The 20,782-nt window shown below is 39.2% G+C and overlaps 1 protein-coding gene across 2 annotated transcripts in view; it reads left to right on the top strand.

The window, feature by feature from the left end:
- The window catches only part of plekhh2 (pleckstrin homology domain containing, family H (with MyTH4 domain) member 2), a 57,333-nt gene that overhangs the window by 14,565 nt on the left and 21,986 nt on the right, over window positions 1-20,782 (top strand). For both annotated transcript variants that reach the window (XM_079634614.1, XM_079634615.1), the window contains 13 exons: window positions 6,521-6,583; window positions 8,339-8,488; window positions 8,601-8,684; window positions 8,761-8,842; window positions 10,585-10,788; window positions 12,271-13,058; window positions 13,143-13,218; window positions 14,080-14,174; window positions 14,336-14,504; window positions 15,539-15,675; window positions 15,754-15,867; window positions 16,149-16,235; window positions 16,347-16,505. In XM_079634614.1, coding sequence (XP_079490740.1) covers window positions 6,521-6,583; window positions 8,339-8,488; window positions 8,601-8,684; window positions 8,761-8,842; window positions 10,585-10,788; window positions 12,271-13,058; window positions 13,143-13,218; window positions 14,080-14,174; window positions 14,336-14,504; window positions 15,539-15,675; window positions 15,754-15,867; window positions 16,149-16,235; window positions 16,347-16,505 — 2,208 coding nt within the window. The remainder of the gene's footprint in view (window positions 1-6,520; window positions 6,584-8,338; window positions 8,489-8,600; window positions 8,685-8,760; window positions 8,843-10,584; window positions 10,789-12,270; window positions 13,059-13,142; window positions 13,219-14,079; window positions 14,175-14,335; window positions 14,505-15,538; window positions 15,676-15,753; window positions 15,868-16,148; window positions 16,236-16,346; window positions 16,506-20,782) is intronic.

Raw genomic sequence — 20,782 nt, 5'->3', positions numbered from 1 at the left:
ATCACTTAAAGGTCTTCGTTCGCAGGTGACAGCAGAAAGTAAATGTTTTATTCCAGTGGGGGTACGGTCATGATCTAAGGGAAAATCTTGTTAGAATCAGAAAATGGTTGGAGATTGTGACAACTGTGTCAAAGCATCTTACCTTAAGCTACACCAACCAATATCAGCAACCACACATGCCAACGAAGTATAAAGTGAGGGATCAAAGGCTTGTGTTAGTACAGCCTCCATTACGTACGAGGGAGAAAGACGATTTGACCAACTAATGGTTTAGCAGAAGAATCTGTTTTGTGATGATGTTGATGATTTTATTTGATTGATTCAAACTAGGTATTGATTTGATTGGTGAAAATAGAAAATCTATTAATTGATGTGTAATAAGCAAAAAAAGACGGTCCATAATGGAAATATTAGAGTACATTTTGAAAAACTACATTGGTTAAAGGATGAACAAAATTATGCAGACGATTCGAGTAGCGGAAGTTACAGTGAACTGTATTAATTGAGTTAAGATATGTTTTTGTTTTTCTTTGTTTTGTTTTATTCTGTTTTTGATTATCTTTTGTTTTTCTTTCTGAAGACGATGAAATGTAAAAAGTGTTAAAAGCAAGGACAGGATTTGAAATGAGGGGTTTTGTTATAATTTTTATTATTTTGTATGTTTATTCAAATCAACCAGGGGTGTTGAATTGATATGGTTTTCATACAATGACAATCTATACAATTTCTTGTTTATACTGGAGTGAACGCGGGTCTGATTTATCGGGAATGCGGTGACAGTGCTTGCCCATTTAGCCCTGCTTCAGTTAATATTTAATTGCTTGATACTTCAACAAGGTTCAAGTGATTAGTTATACGGAAAATTGTTTTTGTTTTTCTTTGGATTTACTTTATCACTTAAGTAATCATTTGTCTGACCAAGTTATTTTAAAATGTATGTCATTTTAACCGAAGTATAACTATTTGTATTCTCATTGAATTCTCATTAATGATTTTGAAACTTTTCTGAAACTTATTTGATTTTTGTTTATTTGTATTTTGTCCATTTGACTTGCAACAATATTTTTGGACATGAATTGAATCTCTGTGTTTGATTACACTGAATATTTTGCTGATACTCTTCATGAAATGATGTTTTAAACTAGCAGTTGTTGTTTTGTTGTAATGAAATTTATTTGAGTGTTTTATAAATATGATGAAATGACGTAAAATTGTTGCGTTTATTTGGTTATCAGATAATGATAAAAAGGGAGAATTTGTAATGGCATTTTTAATCTTTCCTAATGATTTAACAGATTAATGCTGTATGTTCTCTGTCTGTATTCTGAGTTTTTGCTGATGTAACGTTGGTTCAGCTGGAGATGGAGGTGTGAGGCCGAGAATGATCTGTATTTTAAGTTCCCATGCTGGGGGAAGCTGTTCCTGCTTGTATAAACGATGGGGGTGATGGTTTCCCCTTGCATTATAAAGTAGCAGGCCAAGCTCTCTTGAGGAGAAGTGCGAGTATCTGTCTGTCTCTGACTCTGGCCTGCAGCCTGGCTGCAAGGCTGGGGTCAGGGAACCATTTTTCTTGCATGAATAAATTACTTTTCTTTTTAAATACAATTTGGATCTTGACGTCTCTTTGCCTGGGAATGCTGAGTTTAGTAATTGTTTTTGCCACAACAGCCACAAGGAAAAAAAAATTAGTACAACGTGGCCACAATTTAACTGAAACTAAGGAACAAATTGTTATGTCTTGTGCAATTCTTAATTTGTAGCTACAATATCTTTTTTTTCTTTTTCTTCGTGTCATATTCAAAGCTCCATATTTTTGAGATGCTTATTTTCACTGAAACGGTCAAACGTGTTAGCAAGATGATCTGAATCGATCTGTGATTTAGTCTGAATTTCAGACTGCCACTTGAAAACTGAATTGTTTGGAGTGTCAAAGAATACCTAATAGGACCGGCACTGCAGATCAGTCACAGACAAAACATAGTGGAATAGGCTATTTTACTTCTTTTAAAGGTTTTGAAATCTTTTAAACACAACATTGTTTCCAGGTGGACTCCTGCTAGACTAGAATACACTAGTGTTCAAAAGTTCAGGGTCAGTAAGATTTTTTTATGTTTTTATGTATTATCTTATGCTATTGCTAAACAAGGCTCCATTTATTTGATGAAAAATACAGTAAGAACAGTAATATTGTGAAATGTTACTACAATTCTAAAGAGCAGTTATCTATTTATCTATGTTTTAAAATGTAATTTATTCCTGTGATGACGACAGCTGAATTTTCAGCATCATTCCTTCAGTCTTCAGTGTCACATGATCCTTCATAAATCTTTCTAATATGCTGACTCTGAGCTCAAGAAACATTTCTTTATATTATCAATGTTTAAAACAGTTGTGCTGCTTAATATTTTTTGTGGAAATACTTTTTTTCATGATTCTTTTTTTTCAGAGTTAGAAAAGAACAATATTTGAAAAAGAAATATTTTATAACATTGTTAATGTCTGTCGCTTTTGATTCATTCAGTGCGGTGATTCTCAACTTCGGTCCTGTGGACACACTGCTCTGCACATTGTGTCCCTTATCTGACACTGGGGTGCATTCCCCGTACAATGACGTAATTTACTGCTAAACCACCATAGAACAATGCATCATTGTAGAAACTAAACTAACTATCTTGTCACAACTGTTTCCGGAAACTGTTCCGGAAACTGCACCTCTGTTGTCTGAACCACGTTAGTTCAACAATATAGGACTGTTGTTAATGACGTCGCATGCAGGTGGTAGAGTAATAACTTAACATTGTTATAGTTAATTTACAGGAACAACAGAAAGTCGTAAAATGTTTTAATCACGTTAACGTAGTATTTGGCGTACATTTTACTCCTGTAAACGTGCGGTTCAATCAGTAAGCAACTTTCCCCATGTAACGTCATTTTTCTGACATGCTTCTGACACAACGAAGTGACGACTACTTCACTGTTTTTGTATGTCGTTTTGCTTTATTTCATTATTCGCTTGTTCCCTCATACGTCATACTCCAGGGCTCCCTTACACAGTTATGCACATGGGCACTCCTCAAAAACGGTGCTGACTGTTGACATGCTAAATATAGATTAAAATGTAAATATATTTAAATAGGATGAAAGATATAGAATGCACTGAATTATTGTTCCCAGGAGCATGATCTATTTGTCCACATGTCATTTTAACAAAAAACTATGCTTCTCGCCACAGCATCCAACAGATTTAACGAAAAAAGCCCATGTTAATATGAACCATTAACCTGTGGCTCAACTGGTCAGAATCTGACTGGTTTGTGCAGCTGTTCTCAGAACAGTCTGTAATTACTCTGCTATTTTTTATTTTCTATATCTGCACCATTGGGCAGTGGTGGACCTGCTTGACCACAGATGAGGATGGGTGTATACACTATGTGTGTATGTGTGGTTGTTGTGGTATGAACATAACTGTAGTTAGTTACACATTAAGTTTGTGTGTATGAGTAGTCTGTGGGTATAGTGGCTGTGTGTGAGGACGATATAGAGATAATGAGTGTGTGATGTATTTCTGACCATCAGTGTTTTTTCGGGACACGCCCTTTGGTTTAGTCTAGGAATTGGCTCACTAAACACTGAATAGCAATAGACTTTTATGATGGAAAGTCTTTTTAACTTCCATCAGTGAATAAGAGATTTACGTCATTCATCAAACTCTGACTAATGCACCATTAACAAATCCAACAAAATGTGCTTTAACTTAAGTCCAAGAGACCCAGAGCAGAAAAGGTTTACATGAACTAGATCGTTCCAAAGTCATCATAATGACAGTTTTGTCAGTAGTCCGCTGTGCATTGAGCCTTATTAAGCATCTTTAATGACGGAGGCTTGTAAACAAGAGAGGCTGTTAGAAAGATCAGAACATCATTCAGTCACATACTGTACACAACTTCATGGAACACTTTAGTGTGGTGTTCATTGGAAAATATGAGTGCGGCAGTAACTACAGTGTGTTAGGTCATATTTGTCTGTTTTCCTTTGGGAACTCTGTGAAAAGAAACAGGTTGCTGATGGAGCTCATGCCAAAGTAGAAACAAGCAAATTGTTCCAGCGAATAACAACCACACATGAATCTTATGAAATTAACTCCAAAATCAAAAAGATTTAATTAAGAAAAGACCCCAAACAATGTTCAAACCGAAGCAAATTTATTAACCTTTTTTTTTGTGACAGTTACCATAATCCAATAAAAATTACATTCTCTATACTAATATTTAATTTTAAAGTAATCTCCAAAAAGATTTTATAAGCTAAAAATATGCAAATATATATATATATATATAATTTTTATCTAAAAATAAATAATAATAATAATTCTCATTGTGAACCCTGTTGGCCTCTCAACTTAATTGATATGCCATACAATGAATAAGAAATAATTGAGATTGTGCTCCTAAATTTCTAATAGTTACATTATTGCCCCCCCAAAAAATTAATTTACATTGTTTATGCTGATTATTTAATTTGTATTAAAAAATGTCACATTCAAAGTTTCACTGATGACTGTAAAGTCACCAAAAATGAGTTTACCACAGAACTCAAAATCTCTCTCATTTCAATACAACACAGCATCAGGACACAGCATTGGACAGTCGTTCTTGCATTCCCTAACTTTCTACAGGAATTTTTCTCATGGTCTTCTCGTCCAAGAAAATAAAAATAAAAGACTTGATGGAATGTTACGGTAATATAGCATGGCATTCCTGCTATGGTAAAAATTATTTGAAAATGGACATGCTGCATTCCTGACAATACTATGCTATTAGAGTAATATGTATAAAAAGATGAAATCCTAGCTCAGTAGATATTTGTTTACAAAACCAGCTGGCTTTTTTTCCTTATTAATGCATAGAATATGTTATGCATAGAGCGTAAATCTAGTTGTATGTGTAATACCAGTTTATTCTGACCTTTGTCTAATTGACAGGTTTTAATTAGCTAAGAAATGAAATACACTGCTGAACAATAACCAGTAATTTTAATGTTCTAAACAATTTTTACTAGTCCCTATTTTCCTAATGACAATTTTATAATTTGTTTATGTAGGCCTACTACAAACACTTGTGCATTAAGTCATCATGGATTTTATACAATGTTAAATAAAGGAATAGCATTTTAAAGCCACTCTAAAGGACCGGTCACGCCAAGGGCTATATAACTATAAAGATAACTAAAAATATATTTTTCTAAAAATCTTTCTCAATATTAGAGTTTACACCACAGCTATACCGATAACGGCACAGAGAAAAATAGCATTGGAATCACTTTCAGAACGATTTTATCCAGCTGATGGATGATAAAAAACATTGACAGCCAATAGAATCAATCCTTCTTTAAAGAGCTTAAGCATTTAAAGCGGCAGACAAGCACGCACTTAGAATAGGCCCTATGCACAGCTTCACTACGTCCTGAACTTAAGCAGGGTCCTTTGTTTCCTGTCTGCCAGGATTGGCCAAACTGATTAATCCAGGTGTGTCTGACCAACAACAATAATCAGACACACCTGGATTAATCAGTTTGGCCAATCCTGGCAGACAGGAAACAAAGGACCCTGCTTAAGTTCAGGAAGTAATGAAGCTGTGCATAGGGCCTATAAACAGAATGATACCGTCCGCTGATGTGGACGCTAATATAGTTATTTTATAGTTATCTTTATAGTTATTGTTCTTGGTGTGAACAGGCCTTAACACTTAATGAGACTTTTTATTGCAGAATAAGGCAGAACATATATTTGATAAGTTCTTCTGATATAAAGTCGATGTCAATTAGCACTGCATTATTCAACTTTATTGCTATGTAAATATCCCAACAAGGCTTGGAAAACACACATAACCCATATATTGTCGCAATCGCATAGCTATTTATTGTCTTCACGTTTCATCAGTCAAAACGTTTTTATTTATTTATTCAGCTACAGTGATAGCTGGATGCCTAAAGGATTTCCAGGAATGTCATAAGTGTAATGACTTCTATGAGTCTCACTTGCAAGTGGTGCTTGCCTGGTTTGAGCTTGACCTAGTGAAGCTCCACCTCTGTGGAGGGATAGAGTTATGGGTTCTTCTATCTCCACCTTACATTACATCACATCCTGTCCTCACTTGCATACTTTTTGCATGAGGGCACCTTCCGGCTTCTAGTATGAAAGAAACAGACTTTAGCACTCCATAATGCTGACGTTGCCTCATTTTGGATTACAATAAAACTTCAGGTCATGCATAGACTATCTTGTATATTTTAATTTAAATTGGGATTTATTCATATTGCTCCACGAAAACCTCTGTGTGAACACACTTACTACACTTGCTCCATGAAAACCTCTATGTGAACACGTTTTATTAAGAGTCCCCTGCTTATTCTATGCCCATGGCATAGAGGAAAAATTAAAGCAGACTTAAGTATTATGTGCATGCATACACGCACAAACACAGCTCCTTTGCTCATTCATTCATTGTTCTTGCTCTCTCAGATGCAGCAGTTGGAGAAGCAGGTGTTGGAAGCAGAGCGTCGGGCATATGAAGGCAACCAGCAGGTAAATACTTGAGCGCTTTTCTCAGCACTCAAAGCGCTTTACATAGAAGGGGAAATCTCCTCAACCACCACCAATGTGCAGCATCCACCTGGATGATGCGACGGCAGCCATAATGCGCCAGAACGCCCACCACACACCAGCTTACTGGTGGAGAGGAGACAGAGTGATTAAGCCAATCAGTATATATATATGGGGATGATTAGGAGGCCATGATGAACAGAGGCCACTGGGCAAATTTGGCCAGGATTACACCCCTACTATTTCAAAAGACATCCTGGGATTTTTTGTGACCACAGAGAGTCAGGACCTCGATTTAACGTCTCATCCGAAGGACCGAAGGACATTTCATCAAAAATTAGGGATGTACGTATTTGATTCAGCTAAAGGGACATTCAAACACTAAAACACATTTTTAAACACACAGGTTATTAACAGTATAGATTGTACATCTTTGAAAACAGTGGTTGCACTTATTATGTTTATTATAAAAGAGAGTTTTCTTGATAAAAAGGGGTCCAATATATATATATATATAATATAATTTATAGTAAAATTATTTGTGGCATAGATTAAATTAAAGAGCTTTTTGTCCATATTGACACGATAGCATCACACATGTTGCTGCAGATTTGTTGTCTGCAGGCAACGTTTTTCCAATCTTCTATTGTCCATTATTGGTAAACCTGTGCGAATTGGATCCTCAGTTTCCTGTTTTCATCTGACGGGTGGCACTGGTGTGTTCTTCTGCTGCTGTTGTAGCCTCGGTTGTAACGAGCGGTTGTTTGAGTTACTGTTGCCTTTCTATCAGTTCGAACCTGGACATTCTCCTCTGACCTGACAATACTCTGACAGCCCATCCAGCACCAACAACCATGCATTGTTTAAAGTCACTTAAATCACCTTTCTTCCCAATTCTGATGCTCAGTTTGAACTTTAGCAGATCGCCTTGAACATGTTTACATAGTTAAAGGTGCTCTAAGTAACTTATTTTACGTTAACCGAACAATATTAATCTTAAGCCCCGAATATTTTGTTTCCTTGTCTTTCTCATAGAGCAAAACAATTAATCAGAAAAACAAATGTGAATAAGATTACAGCTGCCGCGATTATTACCTAATCATGAAAAGTACATATTACAGTTTTATTTATATTTTCCCCTTTGCATTAAAGATACTCACAACGTGCTTTTGTAGCGTTGAGCATTGTAGCCAATCACAGACATTTCTGTTGAATGCATCGGCCAATCAGAGGTGTTTAAATGAGTCGCTGTGCTGAAGATGTTTTTTGCACGAGCTCACCAAGTTCTACACTTTCGGAAACCTGTCATTATTATTGGCAATAAACTTAAGATGCAAATAAGAGATTCACTGCAATGTATTTTATATTCTTGATGCTGCTCTGATGCACTCCATTACGCACCGCTCTGTTTGTTGTTAGGATGACTAAAACTTCAGCGGTCTAACTCATCAATGTCAAAATGATTAAAGAAGGCAGGGCTTATCGTAAATTAATGAATTCCTTTAAATAAAAATACTCCATTTTAGTTTGGGCTAAAGCCCCGAATATCCGTTGACCTTAGAGCCGACCCCTGCTGATTAAACAGCATGATTATTGCACAGGTGTGCCTTAGGCTGGCCACTCTAAAATGTGCACATAAAATGTAAACGGATATACACTCACTTCACATTTTTGGTACCGGTATATAATCCTATAACATTTATTAGCTCTGTGTATATGTGTATGTGTTTGTTGCAGGTGCAGTGGATGGAAGAGCGTTTAAAGAATTCAGATATCCAGTCGAATGATTCAGAGCTACAGCTTTTTAGGCGCTGTCAAAATCTTCAAGCGGGACTGAAGGAGAAAGATGAGCTTATTGACACCCTAGAGCAGCAGCTGGAGGAACAGGTCAGTCATACCTTCAATCATTAAAACCATCAGGTTTGCATCAGTATACAAAAACGCCTTTTTAAATCCATTAAAAATAATAAATGTGATCCATTACGTTGTACACCTTCAGAAACAGAACCGAATCCAAGATGCCAAGACAGTGGAAGAAAAAGCAGCTAAGATCAAAGAATGGGTCATGCGGAAGTTGAATGAAGTATGTTCATGCTCTTTGTATGTATTTGTGTTTTAGAAAGAGATACATATGTTTGTGATCACAATCACTCTTGTAGTTTGATGTAGAGAATGCCTCTCTGAGAGAGATCAACCAACAGCAGGAAAATGAAATACAAGACCTAAGAAGACAACTGCAAGGTAATCATACATGTGATCAAATAGTAGGTTAAAGGACCCCTATTATGGATTTTTGAAAATGACCTTTCATGTGGTGTGTAACATAGCTCTCTAATTGAATGAAAACATCCTGCAAAGTTTTAATTCTGAAAGTGCACCGTATATAAAGTTATTGTCTTTAAAGAAGTAAGAGTCGACTCTGAGTCAATGAAATGAATCGTTTTTCGAGTCATAAGCCGTTTCGTTGTGACGTCAAGACGAAACATTAGCATATTGCCCGCGCAAACACGAGGAAAAACTTGAACCTCAAACCTGCAGCTGATTCCTGTGGACACTGGACAGCATCATGTCGAGAAGACGCTGTGCTCTACAATGCGAAGGTAAAGCCAGTTTTTTCCACTGCCCAAGGACGAGCATGTGAAGAATCAGTGGTTAAAATTAATCTTTACCACAATATCACAGCAGTATAATCCTAAACTTTTGCTGTTTTCCCTTTATTTTACTGACGAATGCTTCTCAAATCTCGGAGTTCAATGCAGGATTCGCAAACCACTTGCTCTTGAAAGATGGTGTTCAAAATACTTAGTTTTGAGTAGTTAATTTGAGTAGTTAATTTAATAGTTTTGAGTTTTATATTGTGTAGGTCTCCTGCTAACTGGTTAACTCACATTATTAATACATCTGCTGATCAGCTGTGGGCCACTATTACCTAAAACTGTGTCTATTAAAGCAGATTGTCTGTCGTTCTCACTACTTTGAGGAAAGATTAAGCATCGAGCAAGATTTGTTTTACCAGCGTTTATGTTACATCAGTCATTTACACTCGAGCTCGGCTAATGTATGCATTGCATTCATGCACTTATTGATACAGTTTCCACGTGTTCACTGCAATATATAAGAAAAATACCTACTAAATAAATGAGTACAAGTAAAATAATCGGTTTGTTGATGGACATGCACTTGTTAATGCTGATGGTGAGGAATTACAGTTGCAACATCTCATAATGTACCTCAAACTGAGTAGTGTATCACTGAGAAACGTCCTGCTCGAGTCGTCCTTGCGATGAAGGTTCGGATTGAATAACTTGTTCTTCCAGTGTTTCATCATTGGACTCGCATTGATATGGGAAAATCGAAGTCATTGTTCATTACTGTTTTTAGTTTACGGTGTAGGAAGCCTCAGGACATGCAGAGCTGACGTTGTTATGGCAATGAGCGTTTTTGTTTTCGATGCGCGCGCTGTAAGCGGTAAACCAATCACAACAGAGTGAGCTGTCTGGCCAATCAGAGCAGAGTAGCGAAAGGAGGAATTTAGAGAGATTGATTCATCTGACGAGTCGTTTGAGAATCATTGAAAATCTGGTGACGTGCAAATGTATATTATGAGAAAATGAAACTTTGATGCATGTAAACCTGTTGTAGGAGACTCCAAAACAACATTAGGAGTCAGGACACTTTAAAATAGCATAATAGGGGCACTTTAAATCATGGCTATGTTCAGGATAACATTCTTCTACCATATTAATCCTCTGATACTGATGAAAACATCAAGTTTAAACTGAGAGAACATTTTTATAAAAACTATGACTAACACAAAAAAAAACTGTAAAGGTATGTAGCATTCATACTGTGCAGTATATAACAACAAATAAATAAATAATGCAAATAAATAAAAGAACAAGAATTGGGCTTGCAAACATATATTATTTCATTTTTTTTTTTTTTGTTAAGTGTTAAGTGTCATGTTTTTTGTGTTGTTTTAGTCATGGAGCAGACTTCTGGTTCTGGTGGCCCAGTCCAGCCCAGTGTGGGTGAGGCCCAGCGGCTCAGCAGTCTGACTTTTGGCTGTTTCCAAAACAGAGGGAAGATCCCACAAGTACTGACGGGCCCAGAACCATCCCAGAAGAGCATCGACACCCTGCCGGATCGTGACCACGCACACATGGATTGCAGGAGACCCCCTACTGGTCAAAAGACTAATATCTTCAGATATGATATCTTCAGTTGTGTGACTGAAAGTAATAGTTCATAATCTGCTGAGTTTGATTGAAATGCAACAGGGCTGGGAAGAAATTAAGAAATTAATTACTAAATAAAAATGTATCAAAAGTGACATTGAAGATATTTCCCAGCAAGCAATTTTGCGTTTAAAAGATCCAAACACAGCCCTGACGTACACTTATAATAAGCGTTTATATTCTGACTATTTTAGACCGGTACGGGTCATACCACTGTGGAGTAGCCCAGTACCTGTGTGACTCGTCATAGATTTAAACAGAGAGGAGCTCCGGCTACAATGTTTTTCCACAAGACGCATGCAGTTCTGTTTATTAACTGCTAGAGCACCAAAAGTTACGGACTGAAGCTTTAAATAAAAGCGGTTCTTTTAAACTTTCTGTTCATCAAAGAGTCTTGGAAAAAAATGTATCGCAGTTTCCACAAAAATATTCCGCAACTGCTGTTATTGGTAATAATTTATCAGATGTTATAGAATGATATTAGAATGACTTCTGAAGCATCATGTGACACTGAAGATTGGAGTATTGGATGACATTGTAAAATAAATTTAAATAATTTTATTTCACAATATTACAGTTTTAAATGTATTTTTGATTCAATAAATGCAGTATTGGGGTGGGGAGCGTAAGAGACTTCATAAAAAAACATTTGAACAGTACTGTTCAAAAATCAAATTTTGATCATATTCATACATAGTTTTAATTGTCCCAACAAAAAAATCTATAAAAGGAAAGTTTCTCAAAACATATTTCCTCACTTGGAAATTAAAACATGTTTAAATTATGCAGCATGACAGTGGGCCCCGATCACACCAAACACATTTTTTCAGGTCGAAAACTGCTAGGCAACCACCGAAACAGCTGCCCTGTCAGTCAAGTAAACGTCAAATCAGCCTTTTATTAACTTTACAACACAGTAACTGTCACATTCACGTTAGTTTGAACTCGTTTTGTCATCACCTGCCTACGTCACTCATTTGTTGTCACGGTCCACGGACACTAATCCCGGTCAGCTGTGCACTCTTCAGTCACCATCATTAAAACCTGTATATATGTTCAGTTCTGTTTCAGTCCAGTGTCCAGTATTGTCTATGTTCAGTGTGTGTTGCTATCCGTTTGCCTTCCTATTGGATCTTTAGAGAATATACCTTTTGAATTGAATCGTATACGTCTTCCTCATATGTCTGCCAGCAACCACCCATGACAGTAACATTGTGATTTATGTTTTTGATTCAGAAGAACCGGCTCATAAGAATAATTTGTTCAGGAATCATACTGCACTGGTTGCAGTTTGATTCACTAAAAGAACAAATGAGTCATGATTGGTAATGCGTCTGATTCAGTGAAATGGATGGCTTTGACAATGGTTTGCAAAATATTTACTATTTGTATTCATGTATTTACCAAGTCTGTGTGTTTGGTCCAATCCAGATTCTGGAATAATAAAAAAACGCCCAGAAACAGAGTGTGTTGGCCGTTGCTCTAAGGGCGGATCTGAAGACGAGGGTGAGCGGGACAGTCCCGGACACACGCTTTCTCGCGGTGTCTCCTCTATCCTGTCCAGCGCTGCCTCTGAAGTAGAGAGGTGTCTGTTTGGAGGTTTGCAGTTCAGCCGACCCACAAGTGAGACATACCACACCGCCTCTGACGACAGCAGCTCGCTGTTTGATGATGACATGCAGCGTGTGGACTGCACCAGACTTTGTCTCACTGGCACCAAGAACGCTTCAAAGAAAGATGCTGACGATGGATCTTCAGATGAGTTAAATAAGCGCTTCCAGTCGCAATGTCTGGATTCTTCGTCCTCCTCCAGTGACACAAATACCTCCAGCCCAGTCCTAACTCCAGCTCTCACACCAAAGCGGCCCACCCCGTCTCAGGACACCCAAGACACCCCAGCTTCCCCCAAACAGCCCCGATTGCGCAATCCAAATGCATTTAAGGTTAGTTTGGCATTGGTCAAGAAGCATATGAGTCAGCCTCCATTGTACAGTGAAACCGCCCACGGGCGGACTCGAAATGCTATCAGCATGCTACGTCCTCTGCGGCCTCAAGAAACTGACATGGACCACGATCCAAAGATGGAGACTGGTGAAAGAGAACATACTGATGTGCCTTCAGCCGAAGTGCCACCTGAGGAACCCGAAACCCCCATGGCCTCTGCAGCTGTTCCCGGGAGTAAACCCCCGACCCCTCCACTGCACAGGCTGCCCTCTTGGGTGAGTCCTGGAACTAATTGTTGAACTAATATGAATGGCTGTTTTAGTTTATGTGCTAAACCTGTGTTTTCATGTTATCTGCAGGAGAGCAGAATATATGCTGTGGCAAAATCAGGAATTCGTCTGTCAGAGACGTCATGTGCAGATGAAGCTAATAAAGGTGTGTTTTAGATTTTTTTCTTCTTCATCCAGCTGCCCTTCATTCATCTCTCATTTTACCATTCACGCGCATAACTTTACAAAAGAGGAAACAAATATTGAGATATTGATTATGTTGGTCAGAAGAGATAAAGATATTTAATATGCCATCTTTCCCTTAGCTATTGTATTAGAATTCTTTAAAATAAGGAATAGCAATGCTAGTTAAAGACTAAACTAGTCTTAAACTAGTTTATTTATTTATTGTGTATTGTGACTGTATTTTTATGACAATTAAGTACATTCCCTCCAAGATTCCTTTTACCAAAATGCAAATAATATTTTTTTCATTAATTTAAAAATTAGCATAAATTAAATTTGCTTGACAAATTTATGTTACTATTTAATTAAAATTAAATTAATGATTTTTGCATCACATTAGATTTATTTGTTATTTTTTGCATTATGGGCTTAGAATTGTGGGAAAGGAAATTAATTAAATTAGGAAAATAATTAAAAAAATGTTTCATTTAAAAAGATCTTAGAAATAGAGTTCAAATAGAAATGTTCTTGACAAATTTCCCAGAGATTCGCCCAAATTCCCCTGCACAATTAGTTAATTCACAGATTAGAAGGTCGAATTATATTATTTTAGGGTTGGGTTTAGAGATTTAAACAATATTCGTATTTACTTGTATAAACCCTTTGATTTGAATAGCTGTAGTTTTAAGTTATGGTTATAGGATGGCATTTTCATGTTGCATGAAAATGTAAATACTGTATTAGTCCAGGGCCAGCAAAGTAATCAGGGAACATTTCTTACTTGCCTAATTCATATTGTGCATTTACTGACAGCTAGTGATGTCCTTTCCTCCTCTTCCAGACTCCTCCCACCCATCCTCATGCCCCGCCTACATGCTCTACACATCCCTCATCTACAGGAACACTAATACACCTGTCTTTACCTCAATGAAAGGGGTAGGGACCTGTGTGTGTCTATATGTCTGTCAGAGTGTGTGACTGTGATGCGCAGCAGTGTTAAGTAGAAATTGTTTTTGCATAGGAGTCTGCATTTCTATCAGTAATAGAAGCAAATATTTTAATCATGTTGAATGCCACATTTGTTTTTACTCTCATAGAAGGCGACTTTGTTATGCAACATTCAGTTCTCTGAGGAGTCGTGTAGTTCTGAGGAGGACAGTTCGGAGGAGTGTCAGTCTAACTCTGGAGAGGAGGAGAACTGTCAGACCTCTGGATCAGAGTCACACAAGAGCAGCAGCCGAGGAAGCCCTCGATCCCTTAAGAGAGGTACACGCATTATGCAGCAGTTATTAAAGATCAGGGTTGGTAACCAAGCACATGCAGGTTTGAACCCTGCAAGTAGCAACCCATGGGTTATCACCATTGTACCTTTGAGCAAGACCTTCAATCACAGCTACCCAGTGGGTCTGTCCTCGTAATAATTACACTGGAACATTGCTCTAAAATATGTATTCATTATGAGTGCAGTCTCTACAAAATAATTGGAAAAAAAAATCCTCATCCAGTGATTATTAAGGACTGGAGCATTCATGGAAAAATCTATTAAATTCTTTGGTCACAGCAAATTTCAAATGGTTCCAATGATTTATTTGAAAACACAGACTGAATCATAGAATCCAGTTATGGAATTTGGAATGTACTGCATAATATTGAATGTTTTGATTAATAAATCAAAAGTAGGGCTCTAAAACTAACCAAATTGTAATTGTGATATAGACTCAAATAGGCTATGAACAGAAACTCAAAGGTTTTCACATGAGTGGCCGGAGCGCATTAAGGGTTTTCTGTTGGAACGGTGTAGTGTTAGCGGCCCCTACGTTAATAACTAATGATCGTTGCGACGGAAGTGAATCAATAAAAACAAACTTTAGGACAATAACTTTATTCTAGAGCTGCTGTAAAGCCAAAACAATCTCTGTTACTTTAATTTCCTTTTATCACTGTAAAGCTGCTTTGAAACAATCTATATTGTTAAAAGCGCTATATAATTTATGAAGGTGACTTGACTTGACGTTTTAATTTGAAGAAATTTTGACAGAAATAAATGACTTGGCCAATTTACTAAGTACAGTATATACATTATATGGACAAAAGTATTGGGACACCTGACCATTACACCAACAGGGACTGTAATGGCATCACATTCTAAATACATAGGGCCAGATTTACTGAACGGGACAAATTGGTATGATAAATTATACTTGCTTTTTGCTTTAAAATTTTTATTGGCCCATTAAAAAAATATTTTACAGGGCTTTACAGACAAACACACCTTAATGAATGTGTTGTGTTTTGCTTAGCGGTGTCATTATCTTCTATGACATCTGAGTGCGACTATGCCATACCTCCTGACGCTTACTCCACTGATACGGAGTGCTCTGAGCCTGAAAACAAACTACCAAAGACCTGCTCCTCCAACAGTGACAACGGCAAGAGTGTAAGACACATGCACATGCATTTGTGCTTTTCGGTGAGTCACACATGTGAGACCAAATGATAATGTGTTGTATCTCAGGAGTCTATGGAGAAGTCTGGGTACCTTCTCAAGATGGTAAAGACATGGAAGAAAACATGGAAGAGGCACTGGTTTGTTCTGAAGGATGGGGAGCTTCTCTACTACAAATCACCAGTCAGTTTAAATGGCTTGTGTATCTCTTACTTCTTTAAATTTGTTTGTTGTCCTATTTTATTATCTTGTTTTGCTTTTACTGTTTATTTATTTCTTTGTACGTTTTCTTTAAAGCACTTTCTAAACACTTTATAATTGATGCTATATAATTAGCTTAAAAATATAACTATATGCTAGATATATATATAAGGTTAACTGACTGACTCAATAGCCACAATCTGGTGGTCAAGCTGCAATACAACATACGTTGTTTCCTGAGATTCTTTGATGATGTTTCATAGAGTGACGTTATCCACAAGCCCCAAGGCCAGATTGATCTGAACGCATGTAGCACTATATCACGTGGTGATGGGAAACAGATGCTTCAGGTAAAGTGTGTGTGTGTGCGTGTGTGTGTGCGTGCGTGCGTGCGTGTGTGTCTCAGATATAGGAGCATGTTATTTCACATGACTGTCCATGTTAATGTTGTGTCCCCTCAGGTGGTGACTGGTAAAAGTGTGTGTAATCTGAAAGCAGATTCCCCGAACCTCCTGGAGGAGTGGCTGAGGGTTCTACAGAGCGTCCTGAGGATCAAAGCTGCTAGTCCGCTCTTCACACACCCAGATGTACGGCCCATTATGAAAGGACACCTGACGAAGGTATTCTGTAGGAAAGAAAAAGCATTTGTATTTACACTGTCACATGTATGTTCTGTTTTTGATTCAGTTTTCATTGTGTTCACTGTGCTGGCTAGCAGTCAGTTTGTTAATTGGTTCAGTTCTCCTCCATTCCCTGCCTGTTTGTTTCTATGGTTTCAGATTGATTTGAGTCCTCTGTTCAGGTGTTTCGTTAATTATCTTGTTAGCTCATTTGTTTGCCCTTGTACTTAAAGGTGCACTCCACTTTTTTTGGAAATATGCTCATTTCCCAACTCTTTTTACCATTTTTGAATCCATTCAGCCGATCTCCGGTTCTGGCAGTCGAACTTTTAGCATAGATCATTGAATCGGATTAGACCATTAGCATTTTTCTCCAAAAAAATTATCAAAATGTTTTGATATTTTTCCTATTTAAACCTTGACTCTTCTGTAGTTACATCGTGTACTAAGACCGACGGAAAATGAAAAGTTGCGAGTTTCTAGGCCGATATGACTAAGAACTACTATACTCTCATTCCTGGGTAATAATCGAGGAACTTTGCTGCCGTAGCCTACCATGAGTGCAGCAGGCACAATGATTTTACGCAGCGCCTGAAAATAGTCCCCAGCTGTGTGCAGCCGGCAAATTAGGTCATTAAAAAATAACTGGGCTGATCACACGTCACATCATCGATCATCTGGGTTTAAGGGTATAGCGTGCAATTTTGACAGAAATGGGAGATTAATAAACATGCTGAAACAATAAAATGACATTTAAAACGTTAAAAAATAAAAAGTGTAGCATGCTATTCCGATTATCAGCTCTTCATTCAAATCTCATGACTGACTGAGATTGTACAGGCGATCGCCTCGTTCAGATATAATGTTGCACAATTAAAATAAAAAATTACACACACAGTATGTAAGTCTAAATAAACTATTTTGAAGATTGACGTTTATTGTAAGTTTTAAATAAATTTAATTTCTTGTATATACTGCGTCTGGCCATTATTTTCTGACAGCCATGTGGGGAGACTGGCAGGGATTTATATGACGTCCACGGTCCACCTGTGAATGCAGACACGATGGCTGGATTGCGTTTGCATTACACTGAGATCCGATCACAATGCGTCCTCGACTACCTCCGAACCTGGACACGGTGATCGGATAACATTCTGATCAGAAGCGCGTTTGTGGTTTGTATGTGTATATGGACAACATCCGGATACAGGTCGCACGTTAATGCCAAGTGTAAACGCATAAATGTCTTCTGAATCTTCTCTCACAAATGTATCGGTTACAAGGCTCGCTCCGTGTGCAAGCAGGTTGTCACGTTGGTTATGTTGATGGATGTTAGCCTATTTTCAGGCGCTGCGTAATATAATTGCGCCTGCTGCACTCATGGTACGGCAGCAAAGTTCCTTGATTATTACACAGGAATGAGAGTATAGTTCCTTGCCATATCGGCCTAGAAACTCACAACTTTTCATTTTCTGTCGGTCTTAGTACACGATGTAACTACAGAAGAGTCAAGGTTTAAATAGGAAAAATATCAAAACATTTTGATATTTTTTTTGAGAAAAATGCTAATGGTCTAATCCGATTCAATAATATATGCTAAGCTATGCTAAAAGTTCGACTGCCAGACCCGGAGATCGGCTGAATGGATTAAAAAATGGTAAAAACTCATTTGTTTAACTCTAGGGGAGTTGGAAAATTAGCATATTTCCAAAAAAAGTGGAGTGTTCCTTGTCGTGCATTGTTGGATGTGAGTGTGTTTGTTGTTGTTTCCTCTCAGGGGCTGTTTATATGACACCGTTTTCAACTAAAAACGTACTCGGTTACTAACGTAACCTCGGTTCTCTCTAGAGAGAGGAACGAGTACTGCGTTGTCGTAGCAACGCATTGGGGAAAATCCTTTTCCACGAGAATACTGAAGCAAAAAATTATCCTTAATTTTGTATCTATGTAAAACGCTTTGCCACAGCATACAGACCTAGGCGAGACAGCTCGCGCGCCTATTGGCTGCTGTGCGGCAAAAGCTTAAGCCAATCGAGCGAGCCCTTGAGTGACGTCACACCCAATGACGTCACTCAACGCGTCACGTCCCGCCGAAACGGGCGTGGCTTAGGGCTATATATTTCGCTCACAGGCTTATGAACTCTGATTTTTAACAGCGAAACAACCAGAGCGCATACACGGCAGGAAACGCAGTACTCGTTCCTCTCTCTAGAGAGAACCGAGGTTACGTTAGTAACCGAGTACGTTCTCTTACGAGAGATACTCTCGTACTGCGTTGTCGTAGCAACACATTGGGGAACACCCTGTAAGACGCCGTGTGTGCAGTGATCCGACACCATAGACCCAGAGCACTGAGCTGGGGTTCATATAGTACATAATCACCTGTAGGACTCACAGAGAATCCTGAAAGAGGTGGGCTCTAACCACCATCTCTCACAAAAATGACTGCCTTAGCAGATCAGTATAGAATTGACTGCGCTTAGCAGATCAGTACAGAATACACTGCGCATAGCAGAACAGTACAGAATTGACTGCGCTTAGCAGTTTCAGCATAAAAATGCCATAATAGACGACTGAAATGTCAGTCTAACAAATACGGTTATTTAAACCGATAATATCTTGGCCTGTAAGGCGGGTACCTCGAGGTTATAAAACCTGATAAATGTAGACGGTGAGGCCCAGCCTGCCGCCATACAAATATCCTGTAAGGCAATCCCACTCGACCAAGCCCACGAAGAAGCCATACTTCTCGTGGAGTGCGCCCTAACACCCAAAGGGCACTGAATGCCTTTGGATGCGTACGCTAAAGCTATAGCGTCCACTATCCATCTGGATAGGCTCTGTTTCGAAGTGGCCAGTCCCTTGAGACGCCCACTAAACGAAACGAAAAGCTGCTCTGTCTGCCTGAAAGCAGACGAGCGCGACACGTAAGCTCTCAATGCCCTCACCGGGCAGATTAAGTTTTCGTCCATATTATCCCCGATGACCGGAAGGGCAGACAGGGAAATAACCTGCGCCCTAAACGGTGTGTTTAGGGATTTTGGAACGTAACCATGCTTAGGTTTGAGCACGACTCTGGAGTCATTAAGCCCAAATTCCATGCACGACGCGCTCACTGAGAGCGCGTGTAAGTCCCCAACGCGCTTCACTGAAGCGAGAGCCAGGAGAAACACCGTCTTGAGCGACAAGTGTTTCATATCAATCTCCTGAAGAGGCTCGAAAGGAGGACCCTTCATGGCGTCCAGCACCGTGGAAAGGTCCCAAATGGGAACTGTGGGAGGTCTGGGTGGATTAAGTCTCCTAGCTCCTTTAAGGAACCGAATGACTAAATCGTTCCTTCCTATGGACTGGCCGTGTGCGGTTTCAGAAAAAGCCGCTATAGCCGCCACATATACCTTGAGTGTGGAAGGGGATCTCCCGCTATCCAACATCTCTTGTAAGAAGGACAAAACCTCTGTCACTCCGCAGTCTGGGGGTGACACGCCGCGAGACGTGCACCAGCCAGAAAAAACAGACCATTTAGACGCATAGAGCCGCCGTGTAGACGGAGCTCTAGCTTGTGTGATCGTGTTTAACACTCCCTGAGGGAGGTCAGCGGATACCCGTTGATGGCCCACACATGAAGGGACCATAGCTCCGGGTGAGGATACCAAATCGAGCCACTCGCTTGAGAGAGTAGATCTCTCCTCAGAGGCACTGGCCACGGGGCGGTGCTGGCTAACTGCATCACAGCTGGGAACCAGGGTTGATTCGACCAGAGCGGCGCTACTAGCAGCACTGAGCATCCTTCCTCCCTGATCCTCTCCACCACCTGGGTCAGGAGGGAGACAGGGGGAAAAGCATATAGGGGGCGGCGTGGCCACTGATGAGCCAGCGCGTCCTTGCTTTTCGAGAAAAATTCTAGACAGTGAGCGTTCTCTGGGGACGCAAAGAGGTCCACTTCCGCTCTGCCGAATTTCTTCCACAACAGTTGTACCTGTGTGTGGGTGTAATGACCATTCTCCTGCCGGAACGCGGTTCCTGGACAGTACGTCTGGTCCAACATTCAGGTGCCCCGGCACGTGCGCCGCCCTTAGTGAAAGGAGGTTGCAGCGCGCCCATATCAGGAGGCGTTTGGTCAGCCTGTATAATGACAGGGACCTGAGGCCGCCCTGGCGATTTATGTATGACACCACTGACATGTTGTCTGAACGTATCAGTACATGGCAGCCCATAATCAGGGGACGAAAGCGAGTGAGCGCATTGCACACCGCTAACATCTCGAGGCAGTTTATGTG

Source organism: Phoxinus phoxinus (genome assembly GCF_949152265.1).
Source record: "Phoxinus phoxinus genome assembly, chromosome: 14".
NCBI classification, from domain to species: Eukaryota; Metazoa; Chordata; class Actinopteri; order Cypriniformes; family Leuciscidae; genus Phoxinus; species Phoxinus phoxinus.
This window is presented reverse-complemented; position numbering and strand designations above follow the sequence as displayed.